Source organism: Epinephelus fuscoguttatus, linkage group LG18 (assembly GCF_011397635.1).
Source record: "Epinephelus fuscoguttatus linkage group LG18, E.fuscoguttatus.final_Chr_v1".
In the NCBI taxonomy this organism is placed as follows: domain Eukaryota; kingdom Metazoa; phylum Chordata; class Actinopteri; order Perciformes; family Serranidae; genus Epinephelus; species Epinephelus fuscoguttatus.
The window spans coordinates 20,699,501-20,718,634 of record NC_064769.1 but is presented as its reverse complement, the minus strand read 5'-3'; the positions used below and the strand labels follow the sequence as shown (position 1 = coordinate 20,718,634).

The window sequence follows — 19,134 nt, the reverse complement described above, 5'->3', positions numbered from 1 at the left end:
AGGTTAGACGGGAGGTAACACACACAAGCAACACAGACTTAACTCCAGGGGGGAATTACATCTATACAGGTTACAAGAATATTCTTTGTTTGGGAGAGTGGCTAAGAGACAGAGGAGGGCAGCACAGACAGGAAGCAGAGGAGAGGATGGAAAAGCGAACAATGCACTTAACAAAAAGAAAAAGAAACAGTGAAGGAAAGACATAGTGACACATCTACAATATCTCTGCCCTTTGATCAGAGGTGGCTGTTAACTTCAAACCCCTTATCTACAACAACGCAGATGCTCAAATGTCCTCAAACAATACATCCTTTCTGTTGGGCCACAGCTGAAACCGCTTACTGCCCTCTGTAGTACAATCACACACACACACACACACACACACACACACACACACACACAATAGTTTACTAGACTCTGAAACTCAAACCCAGAATCAGAGAGTTAGTAGACAGAACTGTTAAACAAAGACCAGATGGTTGCTTTCATTATGAGAGATGCAGACGTGTATTTCACAACACTGCCCAATCTGAACCGCACGTTTAGATAATGAAATAAGTTTACATCATGAGAACATTTTTCTCATTTGGCAACTTTGGTTTAGATTAACTGCAAATTTACTTGAACCACTCTCTTTCCTGCAAAACTAGTAAACGTTGGTACCTTGTCTGTAAATTGTTGCACTCGTGGTGGAAAGTTTGGGGAAAAAAGGATCGAATTCTGTGGCAGAATCTATGATATTTTTACTCATTTATTTATTCTTCTTTGTCAAAGCCCGACGCCAACATTACTCACAATGCAACCCAAAAACCAACAGTTTAGTCATGGCTAATGTTCATTAATAGGACTTTTTTTTTTTTTTACATATAAAGTAGTACTCCATTAGATTTGTGAACAGACTTTGATGTGTAAAATCAGTGGAGTTCCCCTTTAGAGACGCCAGTGATGGCCAAGTTGAATGGCACCCCTATCAACACTCAACGTCTGCCAAGAGCGTTTCTGTGCACCAATTTTGCCAACATCCGAGACTGCCAAGGAGAATATCGGTGCCCAACATACACTGATGATAAATCAGTGTATTGATTCACAGGAATCAAGTAGCAGTTACGATATAAATTTATCTTCAATGATAGGTCTGCCATTATGTGGTTGGTTGTAATTCGTAAGACGTGGATGCCAAATGCAAAAAACGAAATGTTATGAATGCACATCATTTTGGTTCTTCTTGGTCCGCCATTTGTGTTTGTTAATACTCAGAGTAAATGCTAAATTCAGTGTAGCGGAGACTCTCAGATGGGAGCACTATGACAAATAAGCACTATGTTTATGCTTCACACTATTTCAAAGAACAAGACTATACTGTCCTAACGTGGTAAAACTGCATATAAATACCATTGTATTTATGATCTTGTTATTGTTTTAAAAGTCACACTCTCTTTCTCAGTCCTTCCACTGATGACAGGGTATGTACATTAAGACTAAACAGAGAGGAAAACAAACTTGTCATCAAGTCACCCATCAGCCCCCCCTAACCTTCTCTTCACTTCACTTCACTGTCAAAGATTAAAAAACCCATTAGTGGTCATTTCCCTCTGACTGCTGGCATTACCTCTTATTTTACTGCTTTTCTTGTATTTCTCTCATAAACATTTTGTGCAGTTACAGGAATACTGTGAGGCCACCATGATTCTAGTAATTGAATTGCGACAATCGAAAGTATATGCTGTGTTTTGCTAATTGCATCACAGGCTGCCACCAAGCAGCAACCACCAGGGCTGAAAAATGGAGCCAACCCGCAAGTGCTAAAAACTGCAGTTCCTCAAACGGCGACTTGAGGCTGGCTCCATACTGACAATTGTAGAGGTTTTTAATTACTCACATGATTACATTTTATCAAGGCTTAAATCAAATCATAATTAAGGGAGTGGCCACTCTGAGTGACAGGCTGTCTGCAAGTAGTGTCCTCAGGCTCTGAGCCAGATCCACCCCTTGTTCCTCCACTGCTCCACCCTCTCATCCAAAGGTGTTCACATCTGGCTCCAGAAATCCAAGATGCTGACAGCCAAAATGCCAAACTTAAAGCTTCAAAATGGCAGTCCACAAAAAATGGGGTACGTCATGGTGGTTATCCATTTATCTAAATAGTTTATGGCTGGCACAAAACAAAAACAAAAAAAACAAGCCCACTACATGTACATGATCTTACAACTAAAACTCTTTACATACAACTAATTACACAACTATCTTCATCAAATGTACTTATTTTAAAGCTGAAAGATTGATGCAGAACTCCAGCATGAGACATTTATAGATGCGAGAAAACCGCCAGTAAAAAATAACCCTCGTACAACACTTCCTCCTTACACAAATAGCCTTTCCTGCCCTATAAATAAACACTGCTGGACTTGGAAAGCAACCAGCCTCATTACGCTTGAGGGTTGTTCATAAAATCAGTGGAGTAGGGCAAAAATATACTGTATCCCTTACTTCGGTCAGGATAGGGTTCATGCACAAGACATTAGCGTACAAAGAGTCAGAGTAGAGTCAAACAAAAAATATACAAGTTACACAGTCTCATTTATCATTCTGTTGAACTCCAAGGACAAATTTTGGGGCGGAAATGTCTGAAACAAGAAACAGTGTTTGTCTGGCGAGTCTACTTTAAAGCTGTAGCCATAAAACTGTCCGTCACTGACATCACTTAAATCATTAGACAGAACTCAAAACACGTTTGTGAGCAATAACAGCTCTCGGAAGTACACTGCAAATCAAGCGGTGCAATGCCAAGTCCTTCATGAGGCAAAGTTCTCAGAGTTGATTCAGGTGAACTGAGTCTAACCCTCCCTCCATCCATCTCCTCGCATGAATATTGTTCCAGTTGTTCGGCGCGGGCCAAACTAAACAACCAGTCTCAACCCGACTGCGGGCGGGGAGTCAGGCTGTCCTTCTCGTTCACATTTAGGGTTTCGCTCCTGCTCACTTTCTTCCCCATCATCTTCAGTCTCTCCTCCTTAATCCGATTCTTGCTCCTCATTATTCCTTCATCTTTGTCTTTCTTGTATTATTCTTTACAACTCCTCCCTCTTTCCACAACCTTTCAACTCAGCTCCACTTATCCACCTTATTTTCTTTTGTCTATCTCTCTGGTCCCGTCATCATTATCAGTGATTAGTGATGTCTTGCACCATTACTTCATCTACATGTAATTCTGAACCATGTCAAAGGATAGCCTAGTGAGTCATGCTATACTGCATGTAGAGCCACACTTTAAATTCACACTGATAAGTATACTTTCACAAACTAATTCTCCTAAACAAAAAATACACAAACATAAACATAAAGCACCTTGCATCATGTCCTCACACCCACACCAGACAACAACCAAGCCCATACACAAACACCCACACATAAATGAGCATGCAAACACATGCACAGACACAAGGATTACACCCGCCTGCTTTTACCCTGCACGGTGCTTTATTTGCTGACGAGCAGGTTTTCTGGCCATACATCTGTAGTCCATGTACACAGGCGATAAGGAATAAAGAGATCCCATGGGCAGTTCCTGCTTTAATTGGATCCATGTTTAAACAGACTCTAAGCCATTTTCCTCGGCCTGTCCTTGGATTAATCTAAACTAGTTCAAGACTGTGTTTTTTAACATTCATTTAGAGACCCTTGGGGTCAAAAATACAGCTTTAGGATAATGACCACAGAGGCTAGTGCAATCAACAACTAACCGTGGCCAGCATTCCAGTATGTGGCCTAATCATCAGCGTACTGCATACAGGAAGCTACTGTAAGTGACACTAGGAAAATCATTGAGATAAAAGGAGACATGTATAACATTTGTGCTTATGCCTCATGTCAAGATTGACCTACTGAACTCATGACAAGGACTGCTCTACTTCTGAATGTACCCCATGAAGCAGTTGAGTAGCTTAAGAGTCATGTATTTTTATCCAGTAATAATGTAATGTCACACTGTGCTGAGATGATTACAGGTTACTGCCAAAGGCTAAGCGCACCTGATGAGACCATAATAGTCTGTATAACATTATATTAGTTTAATTTTCCATTTTTTTCTAATTGAAAATAGATATTTGGGGGCGTTGGTAGCATAGTGGATAGTGCCAGCGCCCCATGCATCTTTAACCAAAAAAAAAGAAAATAGATATTTGAAAAGTCAGGCAGTTTTTTTTCTGTTAAGGACTGTAACCAACTGTTATTACTGTCAATCAATTGTCTGGTCTAGAGAATATAACATTCAACACAATTTCTTAAGGCCCAAGACAATGTTTTCAAATATCTTATAGTCTCCGACCAGTGGTCCAAAACTCCAAGACATTCAGTTTATAATATTAAACAGAAAAGCACACCAAACTGCCACTTTCCAGAGGCTGGATCCAGACAATATTTGTAATTTCTGCTTGAAAAATGACTAAAATTATGAATCAGTCATCAAACTAGTCTGTCAATCAACAATCAGTAAACTGACTAATCGTTTCAGCTCTACTTCTGTTCATACCGTGGGTCGGGGGAACCTTGAGTATGGCTGCACCTAATGATTATTTTCACTACCATTTAATCTGCTGGCTATTTTTCTTATTTATCATTTGGTTGTCAGAAAACAGTGAAAAATTTCTATCCTCGTCTTCAAATCACATCGTCATATGTTCAGTTTTCTCAAAACAACAGTCCAAAACCAGACAGAGAAAGCAACAAATCAATATATTGGACAAGGTGGGAGCTTGGTGCTTAAAAGGCTAAAACTATCAATTATCAAATATTATTACAGATTAATTTCATGTCGATTGACTCGCTGATTAATCCACTCATCATGTCAGCTCTAAATCCAAGCCACAGCATAACATGTGTGTGACAGGCTGGTGGGTTGCTCATCCTGACAATCATGATTTAATCCAACTCGTAAGTGCTGTGAACCCATGTCACCTTCTCTGCATTCGCAACATATGTATTTTTACATCAATGTTGACACTATGCTGGATGCAGACAGAATCTGGAGACACTGCATATTTGAATATAACATTCAGTGTAAACAGGCCCATACTGTAGTTATCCTTTGGACTGCTTCACTATCTCCTGCTGACAACTGACAAACACGCACATCCACCCTTCCTCCGCCTCCTCTGCCAGATTAATGCTGGGCCGTCCCTGAGGTTTTACTGTCACTACCAGCACTAATACCCTTTCACTACACCCAGCCAGAACAAACCATTCCATGCCAAACCGAGTCCGACTGGGCCAAATCAAACAGAGCCAAGTGGCTGTGCTTCAGTTAAAAGAAAGCTTCTCTAATTGAAGGGCTGCTGCATTATTGCAACTCTATAATGATTTTATATATTGTGACTGCAGTATGTTTCAACTCTCATGGAAAAAGTAGGGTGTAACATTTTTTCGTCAACGTACTAAGAGAGAGGGGAAATATTATGGTCTAATGTTTGTAACCACACAGTGCACATTTTTTAGAAATCTTCAGATGATCAGCATGTGACCGTCTTCGCTGTGCCGCTCCAGTTAACACAGCAGACACTTTTATAACTCCTGATAAGAGGGACGACATTCCTCCAGTATTTACAGGGCTAAATTCAGATTCTATACATTTTAATAAGTGCCAAAAATTACAGCAAACAGTAAATGTACAGTCTAGTCTGCAATGTCTTGTAGCTGAGATGAATTGGAGCCATGAAACAGCTGTGTGGAGTGAGAGGAGACAGTATAATCCACACATCAATTAGACTCAGAGAGACTGGCTGATAAGGGGAGGGTGTGTGTGTGTCTGCGCATATGCTGTAGATACCAGTCTATGCACATGGATGGGAAAGTGTGTGTTAAAGCCTCGAGTAATCCTGCTTATAGTCTAGCAGCTGGGGGAGCAGGTTTAAGTAGTGTGACAGTATGAAGGGCTGGGTGAGGGTTTTATACTAGAACCACTGTCAACAATAGAGTACACACATAATAACCAGCACAGACTGTGTATGTGTGTAGTATGTGCATGCATGTGTGCTCACAACAGCACAGCCAGTGAGTAATGTGCTTGGGGGGGATGGTAGTAAGGGGGTAAGGGTAAGATAACAGTGTAAGCAAATTAACTAATTTAGAGCAGCTATGCTCAAACAGCAGGGTTGGAGCCGTTAATGATGTCTCAAAGGTCGACGCACACCGCAAGATTTAATTAAGATTCCTCACACTAATTACGCATGACTGTTTTTCTACAATTAAGGTTGTTTCAAGAAAAAAACTTGTGTTTGTAGATTGATTTTCTATGTTATAGAATGGGTTGCATTGTTTTAGTCTATGTACAATATTACAGAGTACTATTTAGGGCCAGTTATCAAACTTCAAAGTCTTGTTCTCAACCAAATACCAAAAGCTTGAGCCAAGAGTTTGTTAGATCTGTGGTCTTGTTAAGTTATTCTTTGATCAGACAGTTTGTGATCATAAGTTACATTCGCTAAAAATACCTTTTTTATATTTGCTGAAAGTGTCACGAACACAGCACTAAATATATAAAAAAAAAAAATCATACTCCTCTGCCTACTCTATTGCCTTGTAGCACTTCTAATGGCCTTGTCATATGTGAACAAAAACAACCAATCATAGCCAAGGAGTCTCTAACGCAGCTATCAATCATGTCAATCACGGCCGTGATCTGTGGTCAAACTGTCGAACCAGGCAGCACTGATTAAATATGAATCAACATTCTCTTACTGCATTGCCTATAACTTACCTTAATTTTTGTAAGAAGCATATCGTAATGTACTGTTTAGATGTAAAATGAGAAATTTGCTCCGACCGGTGGGCAGTGCTTAACGCGTTTCTCGACTGTTTCACACATGGCGGCTGAGTCACAAACTTTCTAATTTTACAGCTAAACAGTACACTAAAATGTTCTTCTGAAAACAAGAAATAGGCAATGCAGTTACAAAATCTCGATTCATGTCTGATCAGTGCTGCCTAGTTTGACAGTTTGACCGCAGTTCACCAGTAGTAACTGACGGCTGCGTCAGAAAGTCCTCGGCTCTGATCGGTTGTTTTCTATGCGTCGCAGCTGATTCAAGCCAATGCCTTCAGAAGGTAGGAGGGAGGAGGGACGTGATTTTTTTCCACAGGCTCATGTACTTTTTTTCAGACCGTAGTGACAGTTTCAGCAAATATGACAAAAAGTTATTTCAGAAAAGTTACCAACTGTATCTTCAAAGTCAAAATTTTGTCAGCTTTAGACCAGCAACGTTCTTGTACACCTGATTATTTGAGAAGTTTATATTTCACAAAGTAAAGTAAAGTAAACATTTTGGCATTAGTACTGAAACTCAGACATGCTATTTGCAATAGTATTGAAAAGTTTCAAGCAATACCCAGTAGGGCTTGGGCAGTATCAAGGTATTATGGTATGCCAGATTATTTAGAAAGGTATGATTTTCAATATCTTAAAAAATGCTTCTACTAAACTAATACAGAAATGCTGTATTGAAGAGATGTATTGTACTGTAGTACACAGGATGAGCCACCAGAGGTCAGTGTCTACTGGTGGAACAAGCAGTTGAGCTAAGAAAGATGGTGACGGTGAGTAGTGGGGATAACGTTACAGGACTAGTAAAAGCGAAAAATGCCTCTGCCCCTGTCTGGGAGTATTGCCACATATAACTTTATTTTTATTTGAAATGACTTATTCAACTTCAAAAGCAGTTTTTTAGCCACATGATTTTATCCAACACATCATCACATCATTTAGCCCACTGATATGTCAGTATCTGCCGTGGCAACTAGTGTCTTTGGGCCCTCCAGCAGGAAGGACATACATTTCTATCTGTAGGGTAATTGCTTGGAAACACAGCATTGTAGCTTTGACAGTGACACACATGCTACAATGACTTCAATCAACAGTAGCTCAGCTTTTACTTTTTTTTTTTATAAACAGAAAAACAATCTTATATTGTATACCCTAGCGAAATGTATAAAAAAGATAGTTATGGCTCAAGCCTAACATTCAGCCCTAGTAATACTTAACCAAGCTAGATCTTCTTGTATTCTGATATAACATTAAATACATAAGGGTTGTTACACTTAACACAACAAAGATAAACATTCTTACTGACATTATCATCACAGGTCACAACAAAACCATCTCTGACAGCCGATTGTTCAGACATGGCTGGAGCAAAATGCCTTTAAGTCTCCCTGTGGCTGATTGCCAGCCCTATTCCCAGAAACCAGATTACAGCGTCTGCTTGTCTTGAACACTGCTCACACACACACACACACACACACACACACACACACACACACAGAACCTCCCTCATTATACTGAATGTTTGGCCAAAATAGGCTTAGCTGAGATGATCCACAAACGAATCAATGATATATTCAAGGGACACACTCAGGCAGACACAGACAAACAGAGACAACACTCAAATGTAGACACCAAGTCTGGTAGACAGACATTCAAACATTTCAGAACACCCACATACATGGAGACACACACACACACACACACACACACACACACACACATATATACACACTTGAAAGAATTCCTCTGATTCACTTTGACTTTGCATAACTACACACCTGCTGATAAACCAACACTGGTGTGACTCCCTGTTAGGTACTGGCATGCACAGAATTTTGATGGACAAGTTGAATGTGGAAAAAAAAAAAAATCAGGAACCAACACAGCCATGATGGTCCCAGTGCAGAAAAAACACTTATTACCTCCACAGTACAGTCTGTGAGAAAAATCACACATTCAGTTCTCTACTAATCTTTTTTGTGCAGCAATAAAGCTGTTTCATATCAAGGTTAGAAATGCACGAGCACCTTAAGCGTAGGCGCAGTTTTCACACTACTTAGCCTTACAGTGCATTCACAGGGCAGTATTTGAGAAAGCCGATCTACTTAACCTGGTGACACATTCTGCTGAGTCTGCTGTCTGTACAGTTTTAAGATAGTTTGCATGGTATTTCTGAAGCCGAACATGGTTTCACATGACAATAAAATATGCAGGAAGATTGAAAAATAATTACAAGCATACCTCAAGTGTGGTAAGAAAAGTCTGTTTATGCCATATCTAAAAGAAGATGATGCATTTTAAGCTTCTCAAAGAGCAACAAATGTAAGGAAGTTAAAGTTATCCATGCACTATTTTAAATACCAGTTTCATTTCAATGCATATCAAAGACAGTCTGACAATGAAGTTTGCACTCTGCAGCCCACTGCCTCAATTATCCCAGTACAAAAACTACCCCCACCAGGACAGTACAATGGGTGCTTTTTCTCTGTATGAGTGTGTGTATAGTCTTAGAAATCCACACTGATAATCTTCACACAACCTGACCTGCACGTACTCCTATCGCTAATAATCGCCTTTCGTTCTGTGGCTTACACAATCTGGTACAGCAGCCTAATCAATAATACAGCACCCCACGACAAAGTGTAGCACTGGGCAAGGTGATAAATTTACCTTACACTCAATATTCTCTAAGTACCTATAAAGTTAGATTTTTACACAGCATACCATTATGTCACATACATAAACTTTCCACTTTTATCCTGGAGGAAATAAGGCACAAAAGCTTACTCACATACAATAATAAAGAAGATATATAACAGTAACCTATCAAACAGTCATAAATATTAACATATAGATGGAACAAAGAGAACCAAAGTGAAACTGACAGACAAAACTCCCACCATCTGAATTCTTGAAAAATGAGGGACTAAAGGTCCAGTGTGTAGGATTTAGAGGCATCTCTTGGCAGAAATGGTATATAATATTCAAAGCTATGTTTTCATTAGTTTACAATCACCTGAGTCTACCTTAAAATGAGCCATTTACATCACATATGGGGTGGGACCTTTTCCAAGGAGTCCGCCATAGTGTTCTACAGTAGCCCCGATCGGACAAAGCAAACACCGGCTCTAGATACATACCACTGGCGTTTTCGTGTTGATCACTGTTTTTCTCCTACATACTTGGCAGATGGGAGAAGTTTCAGGTATGCAACCACAACAGCAGATGCCACTAAACCGTACACACTATACCTTTAAGCCCCATATGTGAGGGAAAGTGCAAAGTAAGTGTGAAGTGGATTTTAAACTTTATATTCAAATGCAAGGTGTGAATTAAAATGGTAGGTGTGGTTGATGAATAATAGAGTCTATTTTATGCATGTGTTTTAATTATATCGTGGTGTTTCAAAACTAGAATTTACCGCCTCGCTGTTGTATGCCTCCGTCAACTAGTCAAGCTGCAGTTTACTTGCACATGGGAAAAGTTTGAGAAAGCGCTTTCTGGCAAAAAATGTATACATTTTAACCCAAACCACGATTTTTTTGCTGACTTTAACAAAGAAATTCTTTTATGGCAGAAAGCCCTCTAAGCAAACTTCTCTGAAACAGCAATTTACACAGACATCTGTCCAGACTCATATATGTTAATATAGTGAAGACTTTGAAGGAATTGAATAAAAAGTTAGAAGCCTAAGTGCATTTTTTGGGCAAACGTGGATGATTCACACACACCTTCAACCCTGGCAGTACAGAAGATCTATACAATCACCAAAGTTTCAAGGTAAGCACCCAGGATTAGCGTCTACAGTTTAGTATTTGACCAAATGTCTCCCCTTCTGTGAGTTATGGCGTTAAATAATGGCCAGAAAACATCAAGTTGACCTTTGTCCTTTTGGATATTAAGTGTCACCTATTTATCCTATTTGACAGTTGGACGGAATTCTGTCATTATAAGCATATGAATTCATGAGTTCTGGCCAAAAACATGTTATATGAGGTCATTAATGACCTTGACCTTTGACCGCAAAAATCCTATCAGTTCATCCTTGAGTACAAGTGGACGTTAATGCCAAGAGTTCCTGAGATAAAACATTTACCAGAATGGTACAGACAGATGGATGAACAAGCTGAAAACACAGCACCTCTGGCTACAGCTGTTGCAGGCGCAGAGGCATAAAAATCTATTGAAACTGTGAACCATCCATGAATTTGAATTATCCACAATCAAGGTTTATCATCAGGTCATATCATGCAGCTTAACATTTAGCCCTTATACTGCCTGTATCACATTACAGTGATAACACATCTTATTCTCTCTTTCAGTCCCGCTTTCAATCTTTCTACCTTATTTAGGCCTCATGCCGGAGAGGTGTGTGAGTAAAGGTTTGGCTGCCTGATGCACTCACGTCTCCGGGCTGGGGGTAGATCCCCAAAGTGGAGCAGTTAGTACAGATTTGACACTGAAACACAGATTCCATTACACACTATCTGGAAATGTCTTTACTTCATAGTAAAGCTATTTATGAAGGCATTATGTTTCTGTTATTTTGTTGAAAAAAAAAAAAAAAAAGATGAGGGTCTGGTTTTGGATTTTGGGGGGGGGAACATTCCTGAGAAATCTGTCACTGACACACACGGCCCAAAATAGCACCAAGGAGATATTTTCTTTCTATTAAGGGTGTTCAGGGTTTCTATAAAAAGTAAAGGAATGACTATTGGCTCTGAGGATAAACATGCTGGCTTGTGAAACATTTCTCTGCATATCTTAACCATGACCATTAATTTTAATCACCAATGCACTACAGTGCTGGCACTGCTTTACCCAGAATTCCTTTGCATAAAAAATAAATGTACTGAAAGTTGCTTGTTTTTTTAAGTATATCAATGGATTTTTTTTAAGTAAAAGACACAAACACAAAACTGCTCCAGAGAAAAATATTCCAAACTTAGAATATAGTTGGTTAGATGTGCTTTAAAAGAGAAATAAACATGTTTTTGTAGTCAGATCAGTTATTAAATAATGCAATTGTCTTCGGCAAAATAATAATGCCTCATTACTGACACTTCAATCATCAATCAAAAGTGTTTGTGTACCAACAGTTCACCTGTTTCCAGTATCATATCCATGCACAGGTACAAAAACCAAGATGCATTACAATTAAAGACAGAAAAACCTAAAAATCATCAGCCATCAAAGTGCAACAATGTGGGTGGGTGTGAGGTCTGCAAAGGCATGCATGACTGCAAATGGCTTCAGTCGTGTTTCTAAGCAACATTCACATCCACTGCTCTTCCCTTTCTTCTCTCATGCCGCCTACGACTGGCTATTTCAGTGAGGACAAGCATTCCACTCCAAAAGCATCCATCTCAAACAGTGAACAACTCTTACTGTAACGATACGGGTTTTGACTGGAAAACACCCAGTAAAGGTGAGACAGCCACTATCCGTTTTACACACTAAGGAGGAACTACTGTGACCTTGCTCCCCAATGCTGGGCTCAACATTTGCGAGAACAATGGACACTATTGTACTCCCCCACATAGCTGACTGAATTTGCAATAATTTACAAATATTAGGCATGTAAAATTGCAGGCTGTTAAAGATTTAAATCAGACCCTCGGGTTAAATTGTTTTTCCCCATTTTCTGTTTACATATGTTTGTATCTGTGCTCCTTTTACAGACGTTTAACTCAACAGAGATCTTGCTCTCCACAAATCCATGCGCTAGTCATGCCATGTAGTGACTGTGTCTATAATTGAGTAAAAGCAGGGATGTACTCCACCTAATTCCTCCTCTGTAGGACAGTCTGTCTCTCACCAGAACATGCCATTTAACCAGAGCTCACCCTCCTGCCCTGCCACACACTCCTAATCTCATGGAAACTCTACATAAACTATGTATCTCATTTGGTAGGCATTCTTTTCTCCAGTCGCCTACTTCTGACACTCCCTCCATCCCCTAAAACTTATCCTATTCATCCAGCAACCCTCCAGCTTTTTCCTGTCTGGCGTTTGGCTCTGTGTCATTACGGTCACCGTGACAACAGATGAGTCAGACGCTGTGGAGACGCCTCACTTCCTGTGAGTGTATCTCAGACTGTGATCGAATGAATGACTGAACCAACACGTAGAAATTACTCCCTAAAGACTGATTCATAGTCAGCGGGATCAAATCCTTATCTGGAGCAGTGCAGAGTATCTGTGGATGTTTGTGGTGTTTGTAGGATTACTCAAAAAAACTTGCATCACATTCACAGACTCCTCTCACAGTGACTCAACATGTCTGTTTAATAGTCTGCGTCGTATCGCTAACTCCATAAATCATGGTTTCTCAAGCTCATGACCCTGTTTTTAGGTCCTTAGAGTCTCATGACACCTACAATTACAGCTGACAAGTTGTCATGTGAAATTGAGCATGGCATACTTTTTCTGTTTATAAGAGCCTGGAGGAAGCTCTAAATGGATTACCCAGACATGATTAAAATCTATTTAGTTATTTTTCTAGTCTTATTTATTTTTTCTGAAATAGCAAAATATCAACAAGCAGTGGGCTGCTAGGGACCCCAGGACTGAGAAACTCCACCATTAATTATCCGCAACTGCTCAAGCCATGCATACACAGACGCTGACTCAGCCATGCAGACATACACATGTGCACACATGGTTGTATGTACACAAGCTTCACACAGCCATGAACACATGCTACAGTACTTACATCGGTTTTCCTAAACTTCGCTTTGAGGCTCTTCATGTTCAGTCCGGTCCATGCAGTCACTCACTCAATCACTCAGTCAAGGCTGTGAAGGAAAAAAGGCGCAGATGTTTAAACTCAGCCTCGGTGATGTTTGCCTCCATTTCAAATGTGATTTAGTGTTTCTATAAGACAAACTTCCTGATTGGTGACACTTTATCCACCCAGGCTGCAGTCGGTATGAGACTGTGCTGTGCAGAAGCAGCGATTTATGGTAAGAACAATCCACAGCCTTAATTAATTTTCCTTATAAAGACTAAAATACACCGTTTATGAAAGCCTCACCAGCAGCACGACTTCTAGTACTACAGTAGGCGACAAAAACAATGAGTAATGATGATAATGAGTTTGATCACAGCACTCTGTACTCCAGCTGTAACAAACCCAAATCACTTGTACATTCAACGAATCCTCTCAAATCAATGGGTACTTTGAGGAACGGACTTTACCACATGCAATTCTAATTTAAACCTGTTGCTGGAAATAGTATCTAGCTTTGTATTGTTTCCTGTAAGGATGTTTTAAATCACCGCAGAGCCCTTGGGGGATGTCTGGTGACAGCATTTTTGTGCCTTAACCACCTCTGGCAATTTCCAGTTTTTCATGCCTGAAATGACCGTCAGTGATTTACTCCCAAAGTATCACCGGGAGCATTCCAGTGAAATTAGTATGACTTCATCATCATTATACCCAGGTTCCCCTGTGTCTGCTTGTGTTTCAACACAGAGAACCACGTAAGCTATTTGAGCCTCTTTGCAATGAAGGGATAATATTTAAAATGTAAGCGCTCATAAGGATTTGAAGACACAATGCACAAGTTAGAAGGAGTCATTTTAAGTTTAAAGAGTCTTTACGTGGGTGGATACTGATGTATTAGAGGTGTACTGTAGGTGGGTGCATCAAGGACAGCCATGTCTGGGCTCCTCTGGCAGCATGTAAGCCAACAAGATTAATATACATTTGCCTGACACATTCATTTGGCAGTTTTTCCGTAAGATATCAGCAGCCCATGAATGGCAACAATTAATAAGTGGTAGTGGATTGTGAACACAGAGTTATCGAAGCTAATTTAAAAAAAAAATGAGCAGAGCAATCAAGCACAGCTGTGGTCTCACTGTTGGGCAGCAAACTTAACCAGTGAGCCCATTGTCAAAGTTTCTATAGGAGCACGGATTAAATCACCTGCTACCAACAATCAGTTCAGACCACATTTTATAAAGTAGCTATCTGGGTATTTGCAAACTGCCCCTTAAACAGTGGAAGTTATGAATGAATACATGCACAAACAAGGTCCTAAATGGATATCTAAATGTGAGCACACAAAGTAATTTTAAGTTCAAAGACTCTTTAGGTGGGTGGATACTGATGTATTAGAGGGGTGTGCTGTAGGTGGGTGCATCAAGGAAAGCCATGTCTGGGCTCCTCTGGCAGCTTTCAAGCCAACCAGATTAACATTCATTTGCCTAAATCCATAAGGCAATTTTTCTGTAATATATCAGCAGCTTATCAATGGCAAATGTGTTGAAAACGACAATAAGTGGTAATGGATTGTGAACACCTCTAAAGGTATTGGACGCCAGTTTGAAAGTGAGCAATCAAACACAGTTGTGGTCCCACTGTTGGGCAGCAAACTTAACCACTGAACCCATTGTCAAAGTTTCCATTGTAGCACGAATTGATGCCAACAAGCAGTTGAGTTCACATTTTAGAAAGTAGCTACCTGAGTATTTGGACACTGCCCCTCAAACAATGGAAGTTGAATACATGCTCAAACACGGCTGCAGCTCGTTTAGCACAAAGTAGGCTATCAAACGCGCGCGCCGTGCATCATAATACACAAACAGTCAGCCTGGACTCTTTGTAACAGGAGCTGAACGCGTTTAACTTAACACTGACACTTAAAAATACCTAGTTGTGAGGCTTTTGTGACAATAACCACCCATTATTTCAGCCGACAACAGCTAACATGATATGAAATTACCGGACGCACTTACCCGGTTCTGTGCTGGAGTCGCAGGAGAGGGCTGGACACATAAAAGAAACTGACACACAACCGCTTTTTGAGCCAAAAACGGACGAGCTACGGAGCCGGTGAGGAAACAGCGAACCGTGGTTGAGCTAAGTCGAGCAGGAGGATGCATAAAGGAGGGAGGAAACAGTGCGCCCCGACACACTGGCCCGCATACATTAAAAGTTGTTCACGGACTCTTTGCCTGTGTGTCTCTCTGCTCGGGACTCTCTACTCAACGGCTGTTGCCCGGTTTAGGAAAGTGACGTCACTCCCCCTGTGCTCTCGTGACCGCGGCGAGCGAGCCCTCTTCTGTTCTCTATTGTGCCCCATTCATGTTCTGGTTAGAGGGGTGTTTTCCACAAAACCACACTCACACAGCCACAGCAGAATAAATTATAATATAATAAACACAGTATGTTTGGGATTTTTGACTGGACCCCCTGAACTCCCATGACCCCCCAAAAACGACCACCTGCCATGTTTCATACAAAAAAACTTATGTGTAAATGGAGCTGCACTATAACTACACAATGTATTTTCTGTTAAGACCAATTATGTGTATTTGCTTAAGCAGGTATCCCAGCATACTGTGCACCTCCAAAACAAGTACTTACAAGAGACAAGCTTTAATAAGTGTAATCAAAATTAATGCAACAGGGGCCAGGATATTTTAACTTCCACTCCCAGTGATTCAGCCTCCAAAAATTTGCATTATACATTTCCCACAATGCATCTCAGACTTCATAAAGACTCAATACAGCTGTTTTCAGAGGCTGGAGTAGCCCACTCATAATGTGTAAACCAGCTTGTCTTGTGTGAAATCAGTGTTTATCATCTCCATGAGAGATTGAGACACTCTGCCAGTCAAACAAGTCATGTTGATGATACGGTCCTGTGTCGCAACACCTCTGCAATGAAACTTTGTAAAGCAGGTAAGAACGTGTCTGAGGTGTAAGCTTGTCATGTTGATGCTATTTGGTAAGATGAGATAATGCAACTTGAGCTACTTGGCTTTGTTTGTGTGTCTGTCATAATAAACCAAAACTATTAATGTAAATGTTCCAATGTTATGATTTACAGCCAGTGTCTGTTCCAGTACATACCATTACCATACACAATGTGCTTTAACCACATTGTCTTGGCATATCTGGACATATTTTCTGAATGAATATGAGCAGTGTCTTTGAAATTATGCAATTGTGAAATCTAAACAATTAGAGAAAAAAATGGGATCATGTGACAAAGAGACAGAGATGCATGCTCATAGCTTACTCTGCTTAGCCAAGGTGTGGCCCCTTTTATATGAAACTTTGACTCAACACCTATTATGACTCCAGTTTATATGGCCAACAAAGAATGTAGGCAGTGGCATGAAGTCTTAGTAAATGTCCAGACAGTGACACCTAGTGGAGAAACTACTTACTACATTGTTCTGTGTTATGAATAGTGTATTTAAGAGTACATAGTTGGTAAGTGTCTTAATAAAAGTAGCTGAAATGTGGCCTATTCCCACATGTGAGAAAATATCTGACCCATATCAGCAACTTGACTTTCCACCCATGATAATACAAGTGACAGAACAAAACATAAAATTCTAGGTGCGTGGTTTCTATGTTATTAGGAACCCTTAGTAAAACTGATGGGTCTGCATTTTCTTCTAGATCCTGATCCAGTCTGCACCCTTCAGGTAAGGATACATGTAACACTGGAATTACCTGAATGATACAGTGGGTAACAAGAAATTAGTTTTACTACTATTATTAATAGTATTTGATATTTATTTTGAACATGTAAAAAAAAGACATGCACATACAAAAAGCAGACAGACAGAAAGAAAGTAGTATTTGCAAATAATGAAAAGCAGTTGTCAGTGTATAGTTACTTTGATTTACACATTTGAAAAAGAATGGGAGGAAGTATGACCTTATTAAATCACACCCCTCTACAAGCCATTGAGTGAAGTGAAACAGATGTAGATAAACTTACACCTAAGACTTTTCTAAATATAACATTGTTATTACCATGTAACGTTGTAACACAAAAATAACCCATGTACATGTATATAATAGTAATCACCAACTACATAGCATACAAAAACCTATTTTAGACAAGGATAAACCAGTCCAAATGTGTGATATTTGTGTGTGTGTATATATATATATATATACCAACTGTCTTTTAGTAGGTCAAGAAATGATTCAAGGCAGTTAAGTTCCTTGCTCAAGAAAATGTGATTTATTGTTGGTACAGAGAGGTTGAACAAAACTGGGAAAAACAAGGATACATTTATGTAAAGAAAAAAGCAGGCCCACTTGTTATTGGATTTATCTGTTACAGGTTAAAAAATACTTCTGACCCAGTATTAACCTCTGTTTGTGGTCATTTCTAAACACTGTTGTGTGTCCCTACACAAGACATAAACAAGCCAGATAATAATTCAGGACCCACCTGGAAGGCCTTTCAGTATATACTCTTTACTTACCAGCTGTCACAAAATGAATAGGCCTATATCTTTAGTGCCACCCTCATACAATCTGCTGGGTGTACTCATGATTCCCAGGAAATGAACCCTCTTAATTTAGTGATGTCTTGTGTGTACAGCTGGTCAAATGTCACAAGCCCCAAATGTCACATTTTAATGTGTTGGGCAGATTGACCAGGTAATATATGCTTAATTTGTTTAAGTAGACAAAAAAGCACAAAAATATATTGTGTTTAATCTACTTAAGAAATTTAAGGCAACTTTCTGCATCAGATAATTATGTAGATCAAGCAAGGTTAGTCCTTGTATAAATTGCTTAATTTTTTGTATGAAAAAAGTTGATTTTATTTGCCAAAATGAGTTGACTTTACTTGGAAAATTATTTGTTTTGTACAAAATCATTAAGTAATTTTCACAAAGACCAGTCTGGGTTGATCTACATAATAACCTGAAGCAAAAAGTTACCTTACTTCTTTTAAGTAGTTCAAGCCCAGTGTTTTTTATCAGTGTATTGATGGTTACCATATCCAGCCTTGAACCTACACCTCACAATCTGGTCTTTTAAAATGTACGTAAAGACAGAAACAATGATGCAATGGAATTTCGTGGTTTTGTTTACACTCAGATAACACTCAGACACCCAGATTTACCCTGAGTTTCAGCATGGTTATGTTAACTTTCCAGCTGTTGGACTGTATGAAAGCTCAGATTTGATGTAATTTTATTGAAATACATCTTTTACCTGATTCTTAATGTCCAGTGTTTGTTGCCTCACATTAAGTAACTCAACAGACTTCCCAATAACACAATTGTAGAAATTGATTGATGTAAAACCTGCAGGTATTTTACGTATTTTTGTGTGTGTTTAACTTCTGTTCGTCTTTTGCTTTTGCTTTAGTTTCTGTGCTCCCCACCTGTGGCATAAGCTCCCTTAATAAAGGCCTACCTGAGCTCTGCTAAAACTTTTTAAAAATCCGGGTTTAAAAAATTTTGTTTATTGTGGCTTTGTCTTTAATCTGCATCTATGTATTTGCTTCCATTTGCCGTTTTTATGGTGTTTTATGTTTGGCGTTCTT

At 39.5% G+C, this 19,134-nt stretch overlaps 1 protein-coding gene across 2 annotated transcripts in view; it reads right to left on the bottom strand.

Annotated features, from left to right (window-relative positions):
• rai14 (retinoic acid induced 14) overlaps positions 1-15,837 on the bottom strand; it is a 52,571-nt gene extending 36,734 nt beyond the window's left edge. For both annotated transcript variants that reach the window (XM_049603779.1, XM_049603780.1), the window contains exons 1-2: positions 15,560-15,837; positions 13,530-13,611 (exon numbers count right to left, since the gene is read on the bottom strand). In XM_049603779.1, the coding sequence (XP_049459736.1) occupies positions 13,530-13,565 (36 nt within the window). In that variant the 5' untranslated portion in view covers positions 13,566-13,611; positions 15,560-15,837. The remainder of the gene's footprint in view (positions 1-13,529; positions 13,612-15,559) is intronic.
• Between the last annotated feature and the right edge of the window lie 3,297 nt (positions 15,838-19,134).